We start from the raw sequence: 27977 nt of genomic DNA, 5'->3' as shown, positions 1-27977 counted from the left end.
GTGTGTCTCAAAATAGGCAAGGTAGATGTGTTTGTGTGTGCATGCACATTCAGGAAGCAACATTCAAACATACAGTAACAGCTAACAACATGTCTTAAAGGAATAGTTCCCCCAAAAATGAAAAATCAGTCATTTATTTACCTTATATGTTGTTCCGCAGAAGAAAGCTTTACAGTTCGATCATTATTTAATCATTATTAAATACATTTTGGGGTGAACTACGCCTTTAACAATTTAATGTCAGAGAAAATTAATGACGCAAATATGGTGCTTATTTTGTACAACTTTTACTAAAACGGTGCAGACTGGAACCAACCAACTGAAAACAACAACGCTTGTCTGACAAGGCACTGCAGCCATGAGATGGAGTTCATAAAACTTTGTCTTTTTCTCTTTCATTTTAAATGAACCACTACAACAGTATTTACAGAAAGAAATGTACCCTAAAGAACTGAGAACTGCGACATGCCAATGTCACACCAGAGAAATAAAATACCAAAGAAATGAAAGAAACATTTTAGATAATCAGTGTGAGGCAGATATTTAACTTTGCTCATTAGGCTGTTGAACCACAGTCACCCAAACCAAGTGTTTGCACCAGAATAAAAGTCGTTGTTATAGACCCTGTATGAATGTCAAAAGCATTACTAATATTGGTTTAGTATTACATGTACAAGTACATACAAAGAGCCAACAAAAGAGCTGTTTTCTGTTGTTGAATCATGTCCTTCTCAAATTTTATAAAAGAAACAATCCTGACATATGTTAGTTGGGAAGAGTTAGAGGAACAGATGATTTATTCTATTCGCTTAACAATTAGAAGCGCCATACATTTAGAGTTAAAATGAAGCTGGAGAGAGAACAGAAACTGCCAGCACACTCTGGATGTGGTAAGCTAGTAAAACCTTCAGAGGGCAAGATCAGAGGAGCACTATTCATGGAAACTGGACTTGAAAATGGTTTAAATTTACAGTGTAAATCGGAAAGAACCACTCCGTATCTGCCAATCAGATTTGTCTGGTAAGAAAGCGAAATTCACACAGTACTACCAGTATTTCATTGACTCCCTGCCTCGATGGTATGAGGAAGGCAGCAGGCGTAACGTCAATGTAGACACACAATAAACATCTGTTAATGTTCTTGCATTTAGCCCGTATTAACATGTCTTTGATATTAGCTCAATGTACAAAGTGAAACAAGCTGAAGTCTTCTATACTATCCATTCCTGATGTTACTCATCGCTAAAAGACATTAACCTTTTTTGCATATCTTGCCTCTTTCTTGACCAGGTTTCTCACGTGTGCGCTTAGAGCCAGGCAGCCTCAAAAACAGTTGAAACCTTCTGACAGATGACCTTGACATATTGTTAGATATTTACAGATTACAGTTGGGTTAGTGCATGAGTTATTATATTTATATTTAGGGTTCTATTAAGTGAAAAAGTTCCCACACGCATAAATCTCATTCTATACAAAGAGGGAAAAGGCTCGGTTTGGAAGTGAAAACGATAGTATTTATACAAGATTAATACAATATCTCCGACAGTTTCATACAGTTGTCCTCAAATACTATGCAAAGCCTTAACGTTATATTTATAATCTCTCTTTATTTCTTTCATCTCAAATGGTTGTTTCTATTATGGAGACATATGAAATGAAAAGCGCTTTCATGGGATTTCCTTCAGATCTTTGTGAATATAACCTGTTGCATTCTTTGTAAGACTATCAAATGAGTGTAAATACTGCAATATGTCTTCTATTAGTTATCAGGATACCTCAAAGCAACCAAACAGAGTTACAGTTTGAGCGCAGGCATATGAACTGGTGCAGAATATTTCACATCCAATCCTGGACACAACGCAGATTCACTGTTAGGCTACTATACTTTATGACAGCGTCTCTCAACTTACATTTTACAACCAAAAACAAAAGAGGTGAACTAGATTAGTCATTAAAAACGAGAAAATGGGCAGCGGTAGGGCTAGAAAAGGTAGGTCAACTCACTGTCAGCCTGGCTTCTGTCTAAAGTTATTGCCCTTCTATTCTTCTGTCAACAGTCTGCCCAGCCAAAAAAGCACACGGTTATTCCGACCATCGAAACCATGGTTTAAAAAAAGGGTAAATTCATCTGAATAAAGCTCAACTTCAATTTCCATAGTAGACCCCATCAAAAAACAAACAAACATGTTCTACTTCTAAATAAAGCTCGTACAATCCTCGGAAACGTAATAAATAAATAAATATGCGCATCGTGTCAATAAATTAACCCACTACCAATGATAAGTAAAAGCAAATAAATACGTAACAACTTCAATGATTCAAAAGATAAAGTCACAAGGTAGTGAGATTAAAAGTTTCAGGGGATCTCGCCTGGATTAGCAGCAGCTGCTAACCCTTATTAGCTGTGACCCCCCATTAAACAGGTCACCAAGAAGAGAGATCGACTTCTGAGGTGAGTGCTAATGTTTATGCTAATGTTATATAATCTTTTATCTTTAATGCCTAGTGAATTTAGACTGGGATAGTGTATAGTGGGATAGTGTCCACTTAAAGACTGTGATGTTGGAATTACACTGACATAGTTTCCATCTGTTTGTTCTACACGTTTTGAAGTAAGATTAGCTTAATGTTTGAATATAATATAATAGCTGGAGAAAGCTAGCAATCAATTAGAATTGTCATTAATCTCAACTGTCCACAAAATAAAAGTTTCTTACTCGCAAAATGGTTGTTAAAAGAACTGTTCACTGCAAGATTCTTTGGAAAACTGAATATGGTTCTTCAATGCCATCACTCTAGGAACGATTGTTTTAAAAAAAATAGTAATTAAGTCAAAATATGTTGCTAATTTTGGATGGCCATCAATGTAGAGATATACTTTATGCATTCAGATGATGTAGTTCAGGCATGTACCAGCAGGGGCGCTAACCAGCCGTGTTTCGAGTGAAACAGCATGCCTAAAATCGACTAGTACATTTCTTGTACACTTTCCTGAAGGAAAAAAAGTACCAAATTGCATGCACTACCATATCTGTCCACAGGTGATTCAAATATTCAGAGGTAAACACATTTCACTAGTTAGGACTTGTTGTTGTTCACCACGCCATATTTTCTGCAACTTTGCATGTGTTAAGTTTGAGACTGGGTAAAGTAGGTGAACATTAAGGTCATCAACATCACAGCAAACCCATCTGAGATGATCTGAGCAGCACGTTAATCTCCTGAGAGGACAAATGCAGGGTTCGGTATGGGGTATGGAGTGGGTTGGAAAACAACAAATGGCTGGTTTCTGCAAATTCCCCTGCGGACCTGTATTCTACATACCCCATGATAAAATGAGGTAGGCACCACAGATGAGCACAGTTGTGAGGGTGAAGAACCCGGCACCTCTGAAAATAAAAAGAGGCGCTGCTAATCTAAAAGCAGACATGTGGGTATTGCTTAATGGGAAAGCAAAACTGCTAGATGAAGAGAGACTACTGTAATAAGCTTGAGTGGGATGTTTGTGATCTCTTTAATTACACTGGCCTGCCTCTGCATTTGATGCAAATCACTGTAAACCGTATTCATCAGATGTATTTAAAAGCACTCGGGCTGAAAGAGATACTGCGCCCGCACTGTAAGAAACTATGGTAGAACTGCCATGCTGTCCGCTGCCGTAATGGTTTGGCCTGGTGACAAGTAAGCAATGACGTGCAGTTTCAGTCTGTTAAAGGCTGTCACGTGGCCCAGCTGCATTATGGGATCACTCAGAGATCTCATCTTCATTTGAATCAGGATTAATATGGAAACCCGCACATAAGCCACTAATATCAATTGACATCAAAATGAAATTAAAATAAAACAGGGAGATGAAAAAGCAAAGCTATCTTGTGTACAAACCACAGTCTTTTTGAACTATATTAAAATGTATGAGCAGTTCCGATCCGCCCCGCTCTCCCCAACTCAAAATATCTGGAAATGTCTTTAAAAGAGCAATCTGCTGGGAAAAATAACCTCCTGACTTCTGATTATGCTGGTTCCTTTCAAAGGACAGTACCTCTTAATACTGTACCTTCACCGTACCTGGATTTCCATCTTATTCAAAGTGTCCAAAACCACCAACTCGCAACATAAATGTTTCACAGTAATCCTTCTCATCAAAAATAATACTTAAAAAAATAATATTTAAAAAAAAAAAAGACAAAAAGAGAACTGCATGACAAAAAGCAAGTAGCGTTGATGTGAAAATCTACGTAGCTGTTCATCTCTAAAGTTCTGGATTTTTCCCTTGATAAGACACCGAGATGGAGCGGCAGCACCACTGAGGGGAGCGAGAAACCCGGATGGCACTGGACAAAAGCAAAGAGACCCTGTTGCATTGGCTCCTTAACCTCGTTCTTTCCCTTAAATGTTTCGGTTCCTCTCTACCTTTCCCTGGATATGAGAGACAGCTCAAACAGGCAGCGCACACCTTTGTCACTTCAAGATAAACAGTTTTGGATGAGACATGGAAGCTAGTCTCACAGTTCAGTGGAGGAACATGTTTCATGTATGTGTGGGGGCTGATTCCTATGTGTCATGTTATTTAATGAAAGATCTAGCCTCTGACCCACTGCGCTTTGTACATTTGCCCTCTCGCTCGTCAGTCCAGGCCCGTTCCGACCTTTTCTTTCAGATTTCCCTTTTTGTCTTCCATGTCAATGATCCCTTTTCACCCCTCCAGAAAAAAACTTCCATTCAATTTCTCTCGTTGATTCTTCCTGTGGGTCCAGGATGAAGTTGGGTTTATCATCAGTCTGTAGGAGGAGGTTTTGGTGATGTGGTGGGTGCTGGTGCCCATGAAACTCTTTGCTCTACTCGATGACCATGCAGCGCGGCAGATGCTGGGAGTAGTATTTGAAGAGTTCGGCTGTGGCGCCCGGGCAGTTGGTCAGTTCCAGCTCCTCTAGCTCTTGCAGTTGGATCAGGCCTGATAGGCCAGTAGTGGTCAGCAGAGGACACCCTGAGACAGAGTAAACGAGAGCTGGTCAAATACAAACGCTAGCAGCCACCTCCACTCACCAGCTCACTTCCTGTTTATAATGCTGTGTGACAACAATGCTGCATCCTAATGTGCCTACATATACTATGCCCTTAAAGTATTTACTCTTTTGGTGAAGAAAAAGTACACACTTTTAAATGTGGAGCAGAAGAGTAGCAAGCTTTTGCGTCATATATGCGCTCTGATGCATAGTTACACACACCCCGTCACTGTAAACTGGCCTGTCAATCATCTTGTCACAGTTAACATCCTCCATATTTAATTTAATTTAACTTCCTACCATATTGATCTGCCAGCTGTAATTCCCAATGCAGAAAACTCATAAAATACTTATAGTAATAACCAAGAAATCAAAAAATAATCACCAAACAGATGGTACATATAAAGATATTAAGTAATTAATAATTATTAATTATTGATTTTTTTTTTTATTAGTGGCTTAAAACATTTAGTTACTTAAAAAAAATGACATTATGAGATACATGTTTAGTGTACTATATATATATCATCAAATGTATCAAATCAAGATAAATTCATTTCAACCAAAAAAAACTATATATATATCCTGTCTTCATTCCATCAAATGTCTCTAATCAAGCTAAATGCAGTTCAACTAACAGATAAGTATCAGTTTGAGAGGAAGTGTTTTCAACCACAGAAATGTAAAGTTTGTAGTTTAAAAGTGAAGTTTATTATGTTATATGACATTGACAATAATTATTTAAAAGGAACGTGCTTGGTCTGGATGAAGGGGTACTTTCTATTCTAGTGTTTTTTTTCCCCACATAGCTTCATACAAAAGCCATGTGGGGAAAAAAAACACTAGAAAATCCTTATGCACAGCTACTGTTAGAACAGGCAGATATTTCTAATATGCAAATGTAATTTTGAATTAGACTTGTACATCACACCGTGATTATGTGTTCGTTAACTAAAAGGAAAGTTTATCTTTCCGTTCTAAAGCAATATATTTTTACTCTGACAGCATTATCTGTTTTTGAGGGATTAACTGAGCTTTCTTCCATAACATGGTTAAGCTCAGGTATTCATAGAAACAATCTACTTCCAAACATACAGTGTCATTCCATTATAGAACTTTATCAGGGCTTTATCATTGCCTTCTGCAGTATCAGCACTTCCAGAGTGGTTTTACCTGCTAGAGAGAGAAGACGAAGACTCCTCATGCCATATAGATGCTGTAACCCAAAGTCTTGCACCTAAAAGTACAGGGAAATATTTTGGCGATGTGACATGCTATAAATGATCTAATATATACATTTGAACCTAATTGTGATGAATAAAAAAGTTAATGGATAACGTATATGTCAGCTACCCATAACTTTGTTTTCATAATAAGACTATCCCATTAGGCTGCCTCAAACAGTCGCACAAACACTTACCTGACAGCACCAGCGCAGGTAGAGACTTCTCAGAGTTGACATGGTAGATAAGTAACCCAGGCCTGTGTCTGTGATCCGCACACATCTGAATACAGCCATATAAAGGAGAGTCATAAGCACACAATATGAATATAGGAATCATTCTTTCCATGTACTGAATTTACTCCCAATGAGGCTCTGTAAGAGGAAATATCAGCAAGATTTACTTTACACTCCATACTGCAAACTCAGCACACTCACCGGTCCAGAACCAGCTCCTCCAGCTTGTGTAGGTCACAGGCGATATACTCAAGGGCCATGTCAGTAATACGGGGGCACCAGGACAGATCCAGACTCCGGAGCTTCCTCAGATTCTCGGCAACCAATTCCACGCCATCGTCGGTGATCTTTGAGCAGCCTGACAGGCTGAGGGAGGTGAGGTTTGGCAGGCTGTGCACCATGTTAACTACGCCATGGTTGGTGATCTCCCAGCAGGAGTTCAGGCGCAGCGTGTGGGTGGTGTAGCCTTGCTTGGCGGTGAAGTAGGCCATGGCCGTGTCGGTCACGTGATAGGCCTGCAGGCTGAGCTCCGATAGGTTGGGAAGGAGCTGAGAAATGGCGGCGATGGCATCGTCTGCCACGTTGATGCAGTCGCTGACGCTGAGAGAGGTAAGCCGCGCGTTCAGGCTGGACCACAGGCCGGCTTCTGTGAAATCATTGCAGCCGGAGAGTTCAAGGTGCATCAGACCCTGCATCTGTTCCAGCATCACCTGAAGAGTTCAGGAGAAGCAATGTTATGTCAAGCATACACTTAACTGCAAATGTGCTACTAGTGCAGTGCAAGTTATCCAAAGCTTAATAAAGATTCCGAGCATTATCCTGGAGTAGGGATTTTCAAACAGTCTCCTATATTAAACAGACCTAGCTCATGTAATGGGGTACTCTACTAAACAGTTGATGAGTTAATTCAACTGTGTTAAATAAGGGAAACAGTGCTTTAGAGGCTCCAGAAGAGTTTGAAATCCCAGGATGTTCCCATAATGTTAGGTTATGATTGCCACTTAGTTATTTCTTTGTAAACGAACTACAAAAAACACTCTAAAATTGCATTGATACCTATTTCCTTGTAATCACCAAAAATTAACTACACCAAAAACACTTCAAACCCAATATTTATTGCTTTGTTTTCACCATAAATTAACTTTCCCAAAACCATTTCCAACCTAATAAAACAAATACAGAACATTTCTCATTGGTAAAATTTGTTCAAAGAACACCATTATGACTGAGATTGATGTCTTCAGTTAAATCTAGAAAATGTCAACACTGGTAATAGTTATCAGATGTATGTTATAAATCCAAATTCATCACTGAAAATAATAAACCATGGTTAAGCGTAAAGGGAAAAGCATAGAAATTATAAATCTGTAGGCTTAATTTACGTTCTACTATTCTGCACAGAAAGCCACATGCTGTCGGCGCCAATAGCCTTGCGGTTAGTGCGCCGACATATACAGCGCACCTGCGCTGCCGGCGACCCGGGTTTGAGTCCCGGCTCGTGGTCCTTTGCCGATCCCGCTCCCCTCTCTCTTCACCAAAAAAAACATTTTCCTGTCTACTCTACACTGTCCTTTCCAATAAAGGCATAAAAAGCCCATAAATAAATCTTTAAAAAAAAAAAAAGAAAGCCACATGCTCACATAAATTAAAAATTAATGGTCATTTCACTTATTAAATATTTATGTTTGTGATTTTAGCGATCATTTCTGCTTAATGAACAGAACATAACAGAATGGAACTCTTCTTCTTCATCGCGATTCTTTCTTTAAAAATGTGGAGTTGAACCAAAGTTCAGAATCGATTCCGAGATTCATTTTGAAATCACGGCTGCGCATTGCTGCAGACGTATGACACCTGCGTGTTGCCAGTTGCAGACAAAAAAGCAAGTAAAAAAACTTTTACAAAGTTTGTAATAGACAATGAATATTCAGCCCTCCGCTGGTTTCAATTTGCGATTATGTGCACCCCAATGGAGTCGTGAACGTCCATGGTTTTTCATCGATATCACAGACGCTCACAGTGTTCGGTCTCAATTAGACTCCAATACCCACTCTACAATGACAACAAAATTCAAGGTTTGAAATTATTGAGCAAAGCGGGAAAGCATGGAAATGACCTGTGACGTATGTGGACACCCAATACAATATCATCGGTGAGTGATAGACAGCGCACCTGTTACTGTTAGTTGAGCTAAGTCCTTATGTTTTGTCACAGGACGATTATAATTCAAGACACCCTATTTCAGTCATATATGTTTGGCCAGATGTGTAGTTACTATATTTTGCACGTGATGTCTGCTTCTTTTTAAATTAATGAGGGACATAATTAAATGTCAAAATTATTTCCTGTGGTAACCAACATTTTGCTACAAATGCTGTCAATAGAGCCTTCAACATTCCTTCAGTGCCACATTTAACCTTTAATTTATAAAACAAGACAAAATGGCAATAATTATAACAATGGTAATACAGATTGGTATCTTAAGCACTTCCAATCATTTGTTTTATAGAAACTGAGGATTATTTTACCTATTCTCATACTAGGCTAATTCCTAACCTGGGGTGCGTTTCCCAAAAGTGACTTTGGTCGCAAGTTCTGTTACCAGTAGAGTTAAATTGAACTTGCTACAATAGTTGGCTAATGATGCTTTTGGGAAATGCACCTCTGATTGATGTAAATTGGGAAATTAAAGATGGTCCAAAATATATATCCAGTGTATGGCCAAAATAACGAACACCTGGATATTTAAGATAATTCTTGGGATTAACAGCAAATGTCTGCATTTAGGTGGTCCACAACTAATGGACTGTGTGACCCCACTGACCTAGTTACTCAGCCAAAGCAAAAAGGGAACAATGTGCACATTTTCTGTTTTTAATCACTTAAATGTTTCAGGGACATTAATTATAATGAAGGGGCCAATGGTTAAGACAAAATGCAAATGAAAGAACTAATTTAAGGCAAGAAAAACAACTCTTGAAGGCAGGACTCTGCTCTCTTATTGAGTAATTGGTCACGATCCAAGACTTGTGTTGTATCTGCCCTGCCCTATATAATTCACAAACAAGCCTGAGGTGCACAGTCCTCTCTCAGACAGAAGAAGCTCCAGAGCCTCTATCATTGCACATGCTGGTTTGCATATCTGAGGGGAAAAAAAGCTTGGAAGCCGTCACGAACAATTTGAGAGTTCACCATGGCAACAAAAGCCCAGTCCTAGAATAGCAACAGCATAGAGACAAGTGTGATGAGTGTGATCATTGCTGAATGTTCTTGCAAAACACAGTTGTTTCTAACCATGTATGTTGGATGCTCCGACCACATTGCCATCTAGCTAATTGTTTAATCATACTTAATAGGGGTGGGCAGTAAATGATGGAGATCTTAAATTCGAAGGATTTATTTTTAGGAGTAATCATGGTTCAACTCATGTTTGAAACACCACATGGACTTTTCATAATTACTCAATAATTTATAAGTAAATACTTTACGAATGGACCCCTTTCATAGACTGTGTTGACATGACCAGCATTATCAATCTCAGTATTTATATATATATATATATATATATATATTATATATATATATATATATATATATATATATATATATACATACATACATATATATATATATATATATATATAAGACCATATATAAGACTAAAGACCAATTCAGTGTTTGCAAACAGTGATGTTCTTTTTTTTGTGGGCAGAGCCTATCTGGTGGCAGATAATGACAGTTTTGAAGATGCAGTCTATTGAAGCCATGGAATAAAAGAATAAAAAAGAAACAAATTTTCAAGCTATTCTGAGATTATATCTCACAATTCTGATATGAAAAATCAACTCATCATTCTCTTTTCCTCTCAGCTCAGAATCAAGTTTATATCCCTGACTTCTGGCTTCTTTTCCTCAGAATTGACAAACTTGCTATTGTTGAGTTAAATCGAATTAAATAATATTTCATGCTGTAACTATAGGGCTAATACAATATGTCCCCTATGAACTGCATATGTGAATATTATATAGCTAGACCTATTGTTGAAATCCAATTTATGCTTAAAAAGTAGTGTAATCATAGCAGGTTTTATAGTCTGTCCATTTAAACATCTGCATTTAGATTCATTTGACATCTTTGACGACAGTATTCTATAAAAATAATTTGCCTTCTGATTCTGACATCCAAAGGCACAAAAATTTTTTTTTTCTGTTATTCCATGGATTTTACCCATTTCCCTCCACTTGTTACCATTTTTTTTCTGCCACCACAATGTGCGCACAGCTGCAAGTGATGTTTACTGTGATGTCTACTCCATATTGGTCTTTAGTATTTTCCAAACTATGTGGACTTTTGCTTCTGAGAACCCCAGAAATGTAAACAATTTTTTTTTAATTCATTTTAATAAATAAAAAAGCAAAGCAAAATATTAGATTATACATAATAAATTAATAAGTTTGGCATTATTTTGTTGGAAGTTGCAGTTCGCAGTGTGTGTGTGTTTTATATATACTTTTAGTATAAATCTCTACCAGTTAATAGATTTTTTTACCATTACACATTACACCAGGGTCACCAGACTTGGTCCTGGAGGCTGGTGTCTTGCAGAGTTTAGCTCCAACTCTAATTAACACACCTGAACCAGCTGATCAGGGTCTAACCTGAAACTTCCAGGCAGGTGTATTGAGGCCAGTTGGAACTAAGCTCTGCAGGACACCGGCCCTCCAGGATCAAGTTTGGTGACCCCTGCATTATACACATAGTTGAACACCAATGATACCTTAATTACTCGATAGTCAAATAAAAGACAGCATGACATCCTGGAATCTATAATTACCTCGAGTCCCGCATCCGTAATAGTCGACCTCTTTAGACTAACAGACTTGACTCCCTTCTTCGACAGCGGATAGTTGTCGATGAACTCACAAATGTCCAAATCCGAGACCCCCACCAGACAGAAGGACTGGAAGCCTCTGAGAGCAAAAGCCTGCAGGCTAACAAACTCCTTCTCCCCATTGGGCAGGATAGTGTAGAGTTCCTTGGCATGTAGAATGGGTGTCACGCCTTCCCAGAACTTGGGCTGGTAGAGCACTTTCCGCCACGTCTTGCACACCTGGGCTAGAATGCACTTTTCTGCGGTGGTGAAGTACCACAAGAGCCGGTTCAGCACCTTCTCGTCCAGCACCAGTTGTCTCTCCAGCAGGGGCTTGGGAAATTGCCAGAGGGGAGCTTTGATGGCAGTCACGGGGCTCGTGTCCAGGTCAGGGCCCAGCAGTGAGGCCGCTGTGGGCAGGGGCTCCAGGTGATAGGGCAGGCTAGGGGGAGGCAAGATGGTGGGCACGGAGGACGACTGGCACAGGCGATTCTTGGCAGCTGGAGTGCCTTTAGTGATGCTGGCCGAACCGAGGCCGTTGGGCTGGGGGGGCAGCTTGACCATGCCGTTTCGTGTCACGCAGGGAGACTTGAGGTCACTGGGAGTGGACATATTCAGCATTGGAAGCCTGTGAATAGACCAGAGTTGAATCATTGCTCTTAGATACAATAACATTTTGACAGTGATATTTAAAAAGATATTATGACTTAAAAAAAATAATTCACACTATGCATAAATGTGATTACAGCTCTCAAGAAAGTGTTAATTTTTATGGCAAGGCTTAACAATAACAGTTTTTTCCAATGACAGATTTGTACTTGCTCTGCCAACCATTTCATAGATAAATATTTTTAGCAAAATATTATTACGTGTGTTTCTCTCAGTCAGTTCTCATTCAGTTACATTATCTTAAGGTTTTTTTTTTGGGGGGGGGGGGGGGGGGGGCTAAAAGTCAAAAGACAAGACAAAGAAAAGACAAAAACACTGTTAGTTTGATAATCATTTCAGTCCTTAGCTTTTTACTGTTTTGGTAAAAAGCACTTTAGCTGCACTTATCTTTACATAATTTTTAATCAAAATAACTTCTACAGTTTTCCACACATTTTGTAAAGGCTTAAGAGGGGTTTTTAGCCCCACTGTAGCCTAATATTTGTAACAGCAGACGTAGATTCAGAGGCTTGGTTAACACTGAACAAATTAGATTTGTGTTTCAAATCCGATCTTTAAGACTGACTGGCTACTTGCTATTATAAAGCAAGTAATTGGATCTGTTTGTTCAATATCTGATATATCTATATCGATTGCCATAGTAAGAACAATGGCATTAGCTGTTTTTGTCTGCAGTAACTGATAGTAATTGTCGGTATGGAAAGAGTGAACAAAAACCTAGAAATTTGATCTTTGATGGACCCCTTGATAGTGACCACAAGAGGTGCACAACAACATGAGCGTCAGCTGCTTTACTGTATTTCACACATCAATGCAGGTGTTCACTCACACACGCTCAGGCTCATTTATTATTCACAATATAGTCAGATAGTTTACTGTATCCATTAAGAGTGAGTGAAAATTTGTAAAATACACTGCAGAATAGAGACACTGCAGCACAAAGAATGAACAAAGAAAAAGATTGAAGATTCAGTGAAATCGAAACAGTGATAAAATAACTAAACAGGACTGAAAATTGTTCTGAGAAAGGAAGTTAACTGAAGAATATAGGCCTACTCTGAAACAGAGCCGCCTTTTCAACACTCTGGTCCACCTTAAAACCTCCATGCAGGTGTGCGTGCTCTGTGCACTAATGCTTCAAGTGTAAAATGTCAATGAGTGTTGCTTGCTTTCAGACATTTTTCTCAATAAGCCCGGTCGTGACTATCTCCGCAGCTCAAACACTTATACCATAAACACCCTTTAGTGATTTTGAATGCAGAATGATTAAAAGCAAATGAGATGAATTTACATAAAGAAAAGCAAAAATTTAGATTTTGCATGAGAGTGTTTTGACTGAATGACCACTAAATCTTCACACAAGAAACACGATCTAGGCAAAAACTATGCAAATGCACAACTCATTTCACAGCTTTTGAAAACTAGTGGGGGGAAGCACATCTAATTTGTTTCCCTAGGAAATGAAACACTAAAGAGCAGACCACAAACCCCATTTCAACCACACTCTAGAGGTGGAGCTTTCTAAGATTACATCTGATGAACAGAGAAGAACAGTAGTGCTAGAACCTACAGAAAACCTACTATTAAAATAGTGATTCTCAACTAGAGGTATTTAAGCAACAATTTGGCTGGGCTTCACTTTCTGGCACCCCTGTTTGAGGGCTGTTTGGGGACAAGGATGTAATTATTTTAAGGTTGGGGTTAGGCATTTAGTTAATGTTAGGGTATGTGGCCAGGGATTGCATTGTGTCAATGAATGTCTTCTAAGAATGTCTTCAAGGATAGTTTTACAAATATGTGTGTGAAAAATTCAACACAATCTTGTCTTGTTTTGGGTAGTTATTGTGTTAAAACATTCAGTTCCAGTTTGAGAAAAGATGTGGACATATTGAGTTTGATAATCTGTGAAATGACACTCAGAATATATGTGCATAGGTAGATTTCTGTGTGTGCTAGTAGCGTTTCACTGTGATTTCCTTCAGAAGCGTCAAAACCTGTGAAGACAAACAAGCTCAGGTGTCTCATTAAAAAATGAGACTTCAAGAGTCTGATTTGTTTCCATTTTAAAGTGAAACACTGTATTTATAGCCATTTTAAGTAAGATTAATAACAGTGCTAAAGTGCTAAAGTTTTTATATTAATGAAGGGGTGTTAGGGTGTTATTGATCTGAATGTAAGGGTACACAAAACAAAAAAAGCTTGGGAAACACTGTATTAAAACCCAAATAAACTGGCATGAAGACAAAAAATATCACCTAGAATTAAAAGGAACTATACGTATCTCAAATAGTAGATCTCTATGTGAATATGTATAAGGAAAAGTGCAGCTAGTGGAAAGGCAGTGAAGGACACAGAAAGAGAGAGAGAAAAGGACCTGTTAGTGCAACTTCAGCACCAAGGAGAGCAACTGAACTGCCTGATGAAGCACATCAGAATGCCTTCAGCTACACTGCAGAGGAGCGCTTTGGCCCACCAAGATGTGTCACTTGTGTGGGCAATGCAGTCGAGAGTTCTTAATAAAAATCTTAATAAAAATCGGAAACCATTCAATAAGTTGGCACAGAAAGGGCTAGTAGCCCTCTTCACTGGGGCAAATCAAACACTCATTGGGCCAGAGATGCGATGCCAAACCACGTGCAGCAAATGTTCGAGTGGAGAGGGACAAGTGATAGAAAAAAAAGCTAGCTGACATATTTTGGACGGGGCTTGATGGGAACTTTCTGTACCGAGATATGTGCCAAGAAGGAATCGGTGGCAGCTTGCCAAGGCCCCATCCATGTGCTGTCTTTACCCTCCATTAAGGCATGAAATGTATAATTTTAAAGAAAAAGAAGTAATGTGCATTGAGGTTTGGGGTGGGAATCTATATTTAAAAAGTATATTTTTTGTCGCAATACCATAGTGATATTCTCTAACAAAAAAATCTATATATACACTTTGCACAATAATAAGAAAACTCATTCACTTACACAGGAAGTATCTTGAATTAGATCTGTGTTAAAATAACCAATAAATATGTTGGTCAGCATTTCTCTGACACAGTGACCCCTCGATGTGAAGGTCTAACTATAACCTCTGGCTGCTGTGTGTGCGTGTGTGTGTGTGTGTGTGTGTGTGTGTGTGTGTGTGTGTATGGTCTTCTCATATTTCAGTCAAAGGGTTTTTATACACCAAAACAGTATTACATAAATGCTGTTAACACCTTATATATCCATATGTAGCTGCATGTCATTTAAAATTCTTAAGAACAATTTGAAATTCAAGTAATCATTTAAGATTCAGATGCTGAAGCTATGTGGTTGTTCTCTTCACATCCAGCACTAGAACAAATCAGTTCAGCTGTCGCCCCCATGATGTATTTGAAAAGGGGAAGTAGCCAGGGAAAACCTCCAGAAACACAGTTAAGCAGCAGTGTATTTGAAAGCGAGGCATGGAAAGGGCATGGCTGCTGTCCAGATGGGTTCAAGGGAGTTCATCTGGATATACAGAAGGGAAAAAAACGCACCTTCTTAAATAATTAGGGTGGTGTTTTAGAATCACATGGCTATAAATCGTGTCCGCATGCTGAGCGTCTTTATACTTTTCCAAATAAAAGTGCCACACATACAGAAGTTCTTTCTGAATCAAGCTGAGAGGATTAGAATAGCTAGAATTAGCTTACAGAAGATACATTAACTACTTGGTTACAAATAGATCAGCTAAATAACTGATTAAACTTGTTTTTTAGATTATTGTCATGCTTTTAGCTCTGGATATTTCATTTGATTTCATCTGAGCCTTTAACTGCAAATACATTTGCAAAAAAATCTGTAATGACGTCAAAATAAAGACTCATATTGGGTCAATCCCAAATTCTGAGAAACGTCTAAGTACTTCCTTCTTTTCTAAGGATGATTATTGTCTATTCATGGCCAAAACTGGGAAAATACTACTTTATTTAAAGGCCTTTAAAATAACTTTTACAAGATTAACTAATTGCTGGTGGTTGAGTTCACATGCTAATTCCTTAAACTACGCTGTAAAAATTATTACAAAAGATTACTGTTTCAGTTTCAGTCTTTCTGCCATTTCTTTGTAATTATTTAAGTAATTTACTAGCAATTTCTGACAAAACATTTTTTTTATCGTCTTACTTCCAAAGTATAAGTCCTTTTTGGAGCTTGAAAATATTAGGTCCAACCGACTTTCATTATATGGACAAAAACAGGTGAAACATTCTTCAAATATCTTCTTTTGTGTTTCACAGATGAAAGAAAGTCAAGCAAACTTGGAAAACATGAGGGTGAGTAATGATGACTTCTTATATTTTGATGAACTGTTCTTTAAAGGCTTTGCACAGTACAGTTCAGTAAAGTTCTAAACGCATGGAGTTGTTTGGCCTGAAAGTTTTTCCTTTACAAACATGCCATTATAAAGCATGTCAATTTGCAAATGCTTTTGAATACAAGGGAACTGGTCTGCATCACTCAAGGGGCAAACCACTCTAAACTTTCCAGATTTCCCCAACAGTTGGCAGTGTGTTTGCATGGAGTAAATCTGTGGAGTGGCTCTGCCACTTTGCAAGCCTTTCAGTTTTCCCACAGGCCCGGCCTCCTTACCCATGTTATTTGGATTTACTGATGAAGCACACAAGCCATATGACAACAAACAAGCAGAGAATGGAGCACTGGCACTTCTGCCACGGACAGATGTGTGGTGCTTGGCACACAATGAGAGTGGGGGATGGGACCAGAGGGAACAGGGGAGATGGGATAGTGGAAGCTCCTTGGAGTGGACAGGATTGGCAGTGGTCTCTTTGAGAGGGATTTGCATGTTCAAAGCAACCCCACAATCTAGTCGTGTTCTCAGCGAGAGGTGGCTTAAGAGCACTTCTGAGACTTCCTCAGTGGAATTTCAAATTAAGTTACGGAAGTTAGATGAAGTTAAAGCGAGTCTTTGGAAGTTTGTAAGTGGGACAACGGTATGAAATCTTTACTCACTGAGGAATGGTTCCACTCTGCCGTTACAGACTTTACAAATTATATTAAAATCTGCACCTGTGTCTGTTTTGTTCCTGGAAGATTTGCCGCTAGCTTATGTAATGGTTCTCAAAGCATGTGTCCGACTGCAGACGAACAAAAATAAATAAGGAATGAAGTACAGTCTCTAAAACAGAGAAGGAACCAAAACAGCATCATAATAATTCGGTTAATATGGTGCCAGCAGAAGACTTAAGTTTGATCTCAGACAGTTTGAGGTGTTCCATGTGAGAAGCCAAAACTGTATAGGTTGGAAAACAGCACATTTAGTAAGAAATTGATGAACTAGCCACCTGCTAAAGGCAGGTTCACACCAAAGACGATTACTTTTACGATAACTATATTAGCTTCCACAACAACAGAGCGTTCTGCTTAAGCACACAATGCATTTATGTGATCTGCCACTTTAAATATTCAAATATGATGGAACTTTCAGTGGTTTTATTGTTCATCAGCTGAAAAAAAAATCTGAAAGTGATTTCAACAATATTGTTCCTCTGTGCCGTTATTATTCTTGCTGTGCTACGCTAATTCTATTCTGATAGAATTAGAACGATTATTAAAACTTTATAGTTATACAATAGTTATCGTCCTTGGTATGAACTGCCCTTACGATATGAAAGTGAAGATGTGTAATCTATACTCTCTTAGTGAGGATAGTGTACACTACGCTGTCAACACTGAGTGGGCCTCCACACATGCTCACTTTCACCCACGATATTAGTTACAGCTGTAGCTGCTATCGCTGATCTTATTCCTGACAAACCAATAGAGAGAGATCTGTCACTTAATGTTTCATCCAGATCTTCATTTTAAATGCTGTCCGAGCCAATAGCTTGGTGAACAGCGGTTCAACACGTGGCGTGGTTTTGCTTTAGGCAACCTGAGTCCTGGCTTCTGATACTTTTTGATCCCGCCCCCACTCATGTTGCATCCTGTTAAGTCTCTACTGTCCTATATAATAAAGGCACAAATGCTAAAAATAAATCTTAAATAAAAATAAATAAATAAAATGTAAGAATACTGAGCAAAGGCCAGATTTAAGTGCCCATATTGGACCTCTCTCTTGCTCACTAACCCAACAACTGTCATTTAGAAATTTTCAGAATGGAATAACAGCTTATTACACCCAAAATCACGTGTAGCATAAACTGTATAAAGCCTGCTATTTTCAATGAATGTAACAGTAGCATGATCACATGACCTAATCGTATTGTATGTTTAATTCAGTCCATAGCGCCCGGCTGTTAAATAAAAATGATTTAGCATTTTTTGTTTCTTTTTGTACAAAATATCTTAACATTAGCAGTACAATTAAGTAATAAGTCAAGGAAGAAACATTGAAAATCATGCTGATATAGTATTGCTGTTATCAAGCAATTAATCACACTAACATGGAAAGCCAAGTAAACCACATTGCATTGTGGCATACAGTATTCTATGCAGTGAGCTCTGTTATATTCTGCTCATTACTGGCGAATGTAGTTAGTCGTCAAAGTATAAGAAATATGCACACTTAGTGCACAATACTATGTTCAGTGGTAATAGTTAAGAGTATTATTATCATGTGCTTTTCTAAACATAGCCTAACTCTCATTAACTCACTGATGTTTTTAAATTAGAATAGTAGGCCTAATCACTAAGGGTCTTCTAAGCTTCTAAACAGCTTAGGAGAATCAATCCCTGGCTAGACTTTTTAAGAAGTCCTATAGGCCCAATGGTTGAGCTTGTGTAGTGAGAGGTGTGTCTTCATTTGCTGCCATGAGCATGTGCTTTTGGTGAAGCTTTATCTCTCAGCATCATCTCTGGAAGATGCACTTTAACAGGACGGTTCGCCTGAAAATAAAAATTCTGTCATCATTTAATCATTTTGTTGCTCTAAACCTTCAATTCACTGATATAATATATGGAAGAAAAACACACATGATAAGCATATTCTCTGTTTCATGTGATAATAAAGTCACATAGGTTTGAAGAACATCAGGAAGCGTAAATGATGACAGAATTTTCATTTTGTGGTGAACTATCCCTTTAAATTCCTGTCGTCGTATAACACTGCACAGAGAGCAACCTTGGCGCCAAGTGTGGAATCATGCAGATGTCTAAATATTAACAAACACTCTACAGGGCCTTGTGGCGTTGTGTAAACGCCGTTGCCGTTTCTCTAACAAAACATTTGCCTCTTACATCATGACAACCGCGCGAAACGCGGAGGATAACGTGTGCATCTCGACCTCAGAAAGACGGACAGGTGACGTCATGTACATGAGGAATATTCAGCATCCCAAAAGCGAGACAAAGACTGTCTCAAAACCTCGCGAGCTGCCTACCTGGGCATCACGAGGACATGTCTTCATTAATGAGTAAATTTGTCTCGTTTATAACGATATAAATGACATTGAAACGATTGAATTCAGTTTATTTTCGGACCCCATGTTCTAGTTTTGAGCATAATTCAAACAAACTTAAGTGAGGTTAACTGAAGCAAACAGTTTAACAACGGGAAGAAAAACAAATGTAATATTCTTCGGGGGGGGGGGGGGGGGGACTCTTATTAGTACACTATATTGTTTTAAATGCGCTTTAAATGTTTTTACTTAAAAACGAGACAGTGTAATAAGAAAATATTTATTACAGTGTGTAGTCGCGTGCAGCATTTTTAGGCAGCATGCGCCCGATGTACAAAAATGCTGCCTAGGTAGGCAGTAGCCTACACTAGGTTTGAGATACAGCCAAAGACATGCACATTCACCCGAGCGGTAATAATGTTGCATTCTCGTTCTCTGGTCCTTTCCGCTTTTTTCAGATCAGCACTACTGATTCTCTTCCTATATGTGCTTGTTCCCCGGGGACAATTGTTATTACTAGTCGCTGACATTCTGGTTTTCCTTGAACCCTTTGCGTCAAACGCCATCTAAGCTGGATCAAAACATGCATCACATTAAAGAATAATCGACTGTGTTAATAGCCGATTCTCTTACCTTTCTTTCATATGCAGCTCACACGACCATTAATCCATCATAAATCAGATATCGCTGCCTGACTCGATCGCGTTTCCCACAACGTTGCAGGACGCATGAGGGAAAATAAATAATTAAATAAATAAATACACCAGTAGCAGCAGCCCTGCCCGTTATTTCCTTGCGGAGGTGATGATAATTTGATATGTCGATGTTGCCATAGAGATGTAAACCTTTCTCAGTACCAAACCCGTAAAATACCACTTCACATGTGTATGGAAGGAAATATTAAACAAGTGAATTAATGCCCTAGCCTAAAATAACAGCCCGTTCATTCTGTTTCGCCACACAAAGCTTGCTTGCCTCCCACTCGCTGTCTCTTTCTCTCTCACATGCACACGCACACAAAACAGACCAATCCCATTTAAAGAGATAGCAGCAAAAATATCAATAATGCATCGCTTTGGGCCGGTGAGCATTGAATGCTTTGTGAGCGTTGGTTCGTAACTCTTCCGTTAGAGAAAGACGAAGGCATTGTTTCATTATGTAACCGCATATTTACATGCGTTTTGGAGACGCACGCCTGCATAATATATTACACAATGGAACACAATGTTATTAATCTTCATATGGCAGGTAGTTCTAGTACTTAAACTTATTTGGCGTTCCATAAGTCTTGATATTTAGTATAATCATCTAAACACTAAATATGATAGTTAATCAACCCTAAATATGACCGCACTGTAACACATCTGAAATTCTCTGAAAAAAAGTTTTATTTTTATACAGTAATAATGCATATTTATTTGCATTGAAATCAACGCTTATTTAAATTTCTTCAAATAAAATATTTAAGGTCTCCCTGCAATGTATGCCTAATCCACCAATTTTTAGTCTGTGCATTGTAACATTCTGATGATGCTTTGGCTTCTGTTGGAACTATTTCATGAGCAGGCAAGAAATATATAAACTAATTAGCCGTTTTTGTCTGAAAGGCATGTTACTAGTTCTTAACTTTGAGTTAACTTGGAATTTTGTATGAAAGCAATATCACAATTGCAGTTTTTTTGTTGGTCTGAAATGAGTCTGGCCTGTGATGGCCTTGTGTCTACAGCCGAATCACAGCTGTGCTGATCTTTTAAAATGCATGACCAGTTTTGAGGATGATATTATTTGACTAAACAATATGAGTGAATAGTGTATGCTCACTGTATGCTCACTAAAACATGATTCTATTTTTGGGTGGAGTCAGCAGTCTCCTGAATCTGTTTTAACTATTGAACTAATTACAAATGTAGTACTTAGTAACTTAATATTTAAGTTACTAATATATGTTTTGGATCATTTAAGGACACTGTAGTGTGCGCTAGCAGATTGTTTGACTCATGCACACTCCAATCACTCTTTTCAGCATTGCCCAGAGGCATAGGATGTATCCGACGCCCATTTTAGCTGCCATTACATAACTCTTCATACTAGCTTCAATACTCAGCCAAGAAGTCTGCATCTCCTGCAGCAGTTGTTTGGCTAAAATTTCTGCCGAGCACCAGCTAGACCCGCTCACAGACCGCTTTACACCTTTAATCAGCAGGTCTGTCAAATGGCTGCTGGTGAGTTGCAGCATGCAGCTATATGCTCGGCCGCAAGAATTCTTCGGTGCTACCTTTACTCGTTATGCATGCTGAGCGCATCCCGTGTCAGCCTCCACACAGAGTCAGAGAGCTAGAGAGCTATCTATTTATAGCCTGCTCACTTGCTCCCACCCACTTCCAGCCTCCCTCATTGGACAGAGCCTGCACAACAAACGAAGAAATCCTATATGCCTATTAGGATCCTACTCAGTCCTTCAGCATAAATAATGGAGGGATTTTGGGGTGGGGAGAAGAAGTGCACCTCCTTAATAATGCATGAGCGTAGGGGCAACTGTGCCTTACTCTTCCGATGGACGAAGGTGGGGTGGATGGGCATGTGACTGTATTGTGTTCAATCATCTATTTAGGGTATAGGGTCTCACTAGCCATCTGGCATACTGAATTTGCCTCTTTAGAAGGTTGCCCTGGGGATTTACTTAGTTCTTTTAAATTGAGACCGAAGCAGTGTTGTCCTAAATCTAGATTCCTCACTTTTCCTTTCCTGGGTTGCATGTTTTTGTGGGCCTCTAAATGGAAGGGCCCCTCTCAGGCTCTCCGTGGCTGGCACCAATCTCATCAGTCATGACTTCATGCCATACAAAGGATTCCCTCACAATCACGCCCCATCCTCGCAGACTCGGCTCACCATTGGTGTACGTGTCTGTGTACTTTAACTGCAGGTCTAGGGAATCTCATAAAGATGTGCTTACTCTGGATTATTGTACAAAGCAGCTCAGAGAGGGAGACGGTTATGGTTTTATGGCATGTCAATAAAAACGAGGTATGTGAGGGACGAAGTTATAGCTGCCAAAACCTGATATTTTCCACTTTCTGCTTCCGTCCTCTTAAACCAACACTTGTGCATTTGTCAGGAAAATTCAGTAATGAGGTCCAGGTTTTCTTCACAGTTGATAATGCAAATAAAAGTAATCCACCAGGATTTCACCAGTTGAGGACTAGGAGTGCCATATTAATAGGAGTCAGTCATCCATGTATTATTTCAGATAAAAAAATATATACAAATCATGATAAGGGCAGTTTAATTGTGATCTTGTGAAGAGTTATGGGGCCGGTTACATAGTCTTAACTAATTTTAGTTAGCTAATTTATCTTTACGACTGGTCATAACTTCTGAAAGTCAGTTATAAAAATTGAGAATTGTCTAATTTGAATCCAAAAAATAAGTCTGATTACCTCTTGGCTAAAGTAGTTCTGAAGACACAGTTTTAACAAAGTGGTCATGTTTATGCAACTGGCCTATGATAAAAAAAAAAAAAAAAAAAATTAATTAAGGCTTTTATTCACATATGCATTTCAGTTCTCAGTTTTCATTTAAAATATTTTAATTTGTATCTTAAAATTAACCGATGTCTTATAAACATGAAAGTGAGTAAATTATGACAGAATACTCATTTTTGGGTGACATGTCCTCAAACACAGGGCATGGCTGTGAGTGAAATGTGTGAAGACAACATGCTTCTCTTAGTACAAATTATGCATTTACACTGTGTTTGTAATCTAGAGAGAACCTTTTATATGGCACTCCTAGTCCTCCATACAACTTTAAATAAATGCCAGCATGAAAACAATGCAAAGTACGTGACCATTTGTACCTCCCATCTTATTTTTTTGATGCAGATCTCTTTTTTTGTCATGAGGTGGTGAATGACAACTGCATTGCCTAATTATGCAAAAATCAAAGAATACAGAGAGTGGAAGACACCTGAAAATGCTTCTGTCATTTGCACAGTCAAATCAATCCACCAACGGTATACTGTGGTTAGGAGAGTTGTGATAACAGCGTAAACCTGAGAGTGAGTTTGACAATCTGTGTGTGTTAAACTAACAAACATCTGCAGGATATTCGAACCATATGAAAATGACTGCAACCGTTTCCAAAAAAGTCATTTTTATGAGTCAGGACAAAGAAAAGGGAATCTTAGCTAGGTTTCTGCAAGGTTAATGTTTGAGTATTATAAAAAAGAAAATTAGTCAAATAAAAATGTTTAAAGTAATATGTATTTATTTATTTATCAAACACACACCTATTGGTGCTGTCGAATCACAATCAATCCAAAAGAAAAGTTTTTGTTTACATAATATATGTGTGTATAATGTGTATATTTATTATGTATATATAAATACAAACACATGCATGACATGTATATATTTAAGAAACACGTTATGTTTATGTGTTTAATATAGTTATATATAATATACAAGAATATAAATATATACATGTAAATATTTTCAAAATGTTGATTGTATGTGTGTGTATTTTTACACATACATATATTATGCCAACAAAAACTTTTATTTTGTATGCGATTAATCACGATTAATCATTTGACAGCACTAATATATGTAAGGAATAATTGAAAATTATATATAAAAATACACACACACACACACACACACACACACACACACACACAAACACAAACAAAAACACAAAAAAAATAAAATAATTTTTTTACGTACAATTTCAATGTGTGTGTGTGACATATATATGTGTGTGTGTGTGTGTGTGTGTGTGTGTGTGTGTGGTATATTTTTGGATATAATTTTCAATTGCCACGCCTTTCCCCATTTTGTCAAAATTAATTATTAAAAAAATTAAATCCATTTTTGTTTAATCAGCAAATTAAGTTTTTTTGAATAGTCTAGTATATCATACCTGAGAGACGTGCCATGATTCATGAAGCAGGATTTCAAGCTGTCTGTGTTTTTGTTTTCAGTCAGATCAGACCAATCAGATCGCTTTCCATCCAGATGTCACCACAGGCCTCAACAGCTGGAACGATGACTATAGGGTGGGTGCGTAACCTGTCCAGTTCAGCAATGCTCTGAATTAAAGCAAACCTCGTGGAAGAGGATGCAACTGTCCATTGAATAATAAATAGTACAAGGGCACAGAGTATTAGTGTATAGATCTTACTTTAACACATTAGCCCCCATGTGTCCTGTGTAATTTAATCTCTTAGGAGGCAGATTTCGGGAATAAAAATGTGTTGCATTGCATCACATCACTCTTTGTGACATAAGAGTAATTTGATTCGCAGGGCCTTGTACTTTCACCATGACTTAGAGACTGATCAGCTTGCCAGTCCAGCAACATGCTGCACTGCGGATGACTCAGCCACATCTGTTGCCATAGAAACCAGCCTCCTTTGCAATCAGTCTCTTAGTAACAGTGTTGTTGCCAAGTAACCGTATGTGAGAGTGTGTGTGTTTGTGTTTATCAAGTTACATTCAGATTTCTATGTGAGGGCTTGTGAATCACTGCGTCGCCATTATTGCCTGCTCCAGTCGCTCTGAAGACCACTGCTTGACGTAACAAATGCATAAACAATGTGCTGGTGCACAAACAAAAAATTTAAAAATACATAAAATCACAAACAACTAAACACATATCAAGTAAAAAAAATAAACTAAAAAACAACAACAACAAAAAAAAAACAAGTATTAATTTAACTAGAAATAATGTTTAGAGTTGGCTATAATATATACACCTTTGAATATAAACAAATGTAGATTTCGAAGTCTGCTGTATGGGAACGCAGTTCTGGGAGTTAATTATAACGACGCATTTAGACGAGTATTTGCTCAAGCATTTTAAAATGACAGAACTAGCATTTCAGATGCTGTGTGATGAGATCGGTCCTTTGGTTGGTCCAGTTTTATGCTGTCCTATATCACAAAGTCTTTTTTGATTCTCATTAAGGAATTTATTCAGTAAAAGTGTTTCCATCATACTTTATGCACATGTTTTCTTCTCGGCTAAGAAATGTATCCAACTTAGTTGAGCACATAAGATTTTTTTATGCTCATTTTTAGAATTTATATGCATCTTGGCGTTTCCATCCAGCGTTTTTAATGCGATATCCAAAAATGCACTTAAAAATAGGTGGATGGAAACATAGCTATTGAAGCTCAAATGTGTGACGTTCTGTTTTCCATGTGTAATGCACCATTACCATATTTGGTGCCATATTTAAATCGGTCTAAACTTTTATTTTGGGAGACGATATATGTTGTCGCTATCCGCAACACACATTGTTGTGTTTTTGTAGTTGCAACCCTAGTTGTCTGAACTTCCAGATTTTTCTTATCCAGAGTTTGGTGCTGTCATGACAATTCGTTGTCTGTTGAACCAAGGAATTGGATTCAAACATGTCCCTAGATGCACTCAATGTCAAGCAGCACCTCAAAACAGTGTTAACAATGTAAATAAACATGTTTTGTGTAGGTATCGAGAGTGTGGCAATTAACGGCCGATGTACAGCGTGAGGGGTTGAATAAGGATGGGATCCGGGCCCCCTGCTCAACAGACAATGCAGATCTCTCAGTACTCGGTTGTTCATTAATACCGGCTGCAGCAGCCCACCCACAAGCCGCTCCACCTACAACAGGAGCCCCTCTCCAGCTTGATTGACGTCATTGCTGACGCACAGGGCCCGGAGTGGCCCGCAGATCAAAGGCAGCCACGCGCAAGCCTGAAAAGGATGTATTTTTAGCTGGCACTGAGAGGGGGGATGGAGGGGGTAGTGACTGGTCTTTGTCTAGCCCCCTCAAACAGCATATGCAGCAATGTGCTCCTCTTTTCTCCCCTCAATCTGTCATACGTCTCCATTCCCTTCTGTTTTGCTCAAGGATGTCAAACCACAATCTGTACATCTACCAGTTTGGCTTCATTCTGTCCTCGGTAACAAGTTTGGTTACGGGGAAAACGTAATCCTAATGCTCTCTCACAATTTACTCCCACAGCTGCCATGTAAGGGATTTAATGCGTTTTCTGCCCGGTGTCCAAAATCGTTCTGCATGGTCACTGACATCACATAGGATGGTTGTGTGCAAATGCTCCCGAAGGTTTATCAAAAGGCCTTTAGTGTGTGTTGTATGGCTGATACACAGGGTGTTGTTTATCATCGCTGAACCGAACAGAATGGGGACATGCTGACTTGCATTGGTGTGTCTGAATTAGTATTTGTCTACTAAATGACTACATTTTTCTGGTGTGGTCCCTATAGTTGCTTTGTCAGCATTTGCACAAGCGTGTGCGTCCATGGGGGGAAGTGAACACAACTAGAGTGCTGAACAAACTGTGGCTTTACATTAGGGGTGGGAATCGTGAAGAGTTTAACGGGTGTAAGAAATAAAGGTTTGGTAAATGACAAGATCATTTCAAAAATAAAATTAGAGCGATTCTTACAAAAGGTGTGTTTACACAGACTTTTCAGAGTCGTTAGAGCTGGCAAAAATTATTTCCAAGAATTGACCTAAAAGCATACGTCACACAAAAATTTTAATTCTCTCAAAGTTGACGCTTCGAAAAAACATGCAAAATGAACCCTACAGTAAGTCATGAGACCACAGTGGATGAATTGGTGTTTTTTTAAAGGGGTAGTTTACCCAAAAATTAATATTCTATCATTAATTACTCACCTTCATGTCGTTCCAAACCTGCAGGACCTTTGTTCATCTTCGGAACACAAATTAAGATATTTTTGATGAAATCCAAGAGCTTTCTGGCCCTCCATAGACAGAAACGCAACTACCACGCTCAAGGCCCTGAAAGGTTTTAAGGACATCTGTAAAATAGTCCATGTGACATCAGTGGTTCAACTGTAATGTTATGAAGCTACGAGAATACTTTTTTTGCGCAAAGAAAACAAAAATATGCGGTCACGAGAGTACCATGACAAATGCGTGTGATGCTTCTGATGCAGGAGCCGGATGCGCTGCACCTTGTTTACAAGCAGAGGAAGACGCATGCTGTAAACATGTCTTAAGATCTCGACAAAGATGACTTGCAATTTTTTGCTCAGCCTAACTCATTGAACCAGACTATACAGACGATGAACTAAGAGAGATGGACGCATACGTCATTTTACTCTCGTGAACACACGTCAAAGACTGACACGGAAGAGAAGAAATTGTTGAATGAAGTAGTTATTTTTTTTAATTTATTTTTTTGGACACAAAAAGTATTCTTGTAGCTTCATTACATTACGGTTAAATCACTGATATTACATGACAATTTTAAAGATGTCCTTACTACCTTTCTGGGCCTTGAACGTGCCTAGTTGTGTTGCTGTCTATGGAGGGTCATAAAGCTCTCGGAGTTCTTATGGGTTTGGAACAACATGAAGGTGAGTAAGTAATGACAGAATTTTCAATTTTGAGGGAACTATGCCTTTAAGTAAAATGATAGATGTCTCAGAGAAAAATATTGATAGGCCTATTTAAAAGTTCTTAGTATTATCCACTATAAACCATCACCAACTGTCAAATGCAGGTTCAAGAGTTCAAGTGCGCTGTTTAACTCTTGCAAGGATTGACTGTTCTCTGTGCTTCCACACCACCTC

At 38.5% G+C, this 27977-nt stretch overlaps 1 protein-coding gene across 1 annotated transcript; it reads right to left on the bottom strand.

The window, feature by feature from the left end:
• Positions 1–271: 271 nt before the first annotated feature.
• Positions 272–20373, bottom strand: LOC109058084 (F-box/LRR-repeat protein 16-like). Its single transcript, XM_042720369.1, has 6 exons — positions 20000–20373; positions 11296–11959; positions 6663–7171; positions 6423–6507; positions 6176–6239; positions 272–4983 (listed from the first exon to the last, which is right to left on the bottom strand). The coding sequence occupies exons 1-6, from the start codon at positions 20008–20010 to the stop codon at positions 4835–4837; spliced, it is 1482 nt and encodes a 493-aa protein (XP_042576303.1). The 5' UTR covers positions 20011–20373; the 3' UTR covers positions 272–4834.
• Between the last annotated feature and the right edge of the window lie 7604 nt (positions 20374–27977).

This window comes from Cyprinus carpio, chromosome B3 (genome assembly GCF_018340385.1).
Source record: "Cyprinus carpio isolate SPL01 chromosome B3, ASM1834038v1, whole genome shotgun sequence".
Taxonomy (NCBI): domain Eukaryota; kingdom Metazoa; phylum Chordata; class Actinopteri; order Cypriniformes; family Cyprinidae; genus Cyprinus; species Cyprinus carpio.
The sequence above is the reverse complement of the archived record's forward strand: the minus strand, read 5'-3'. Positions and strand labels throughout refer to the sequence as shown.

Bases quoted from the DNA above. Each gene is read 5' to 3' on its own strand.
- LOC109058084 (XM_042720369.1), bottom strand. The intron at 7,172-11,295 runs GTAATTATAGAT...TGAACTCTTCAG, and splicing joins TTACGGATGCGGGACTCGAG to GTGATGCTGGAACAGATGCA. The intron at 6,508-6,662 runs GTGAGTGTGCTG...GGCTGTATTCAG, and splicing joins GAGGAGCTGGTTCTGGACCG to ATGTGTGCGGATCACAGACA.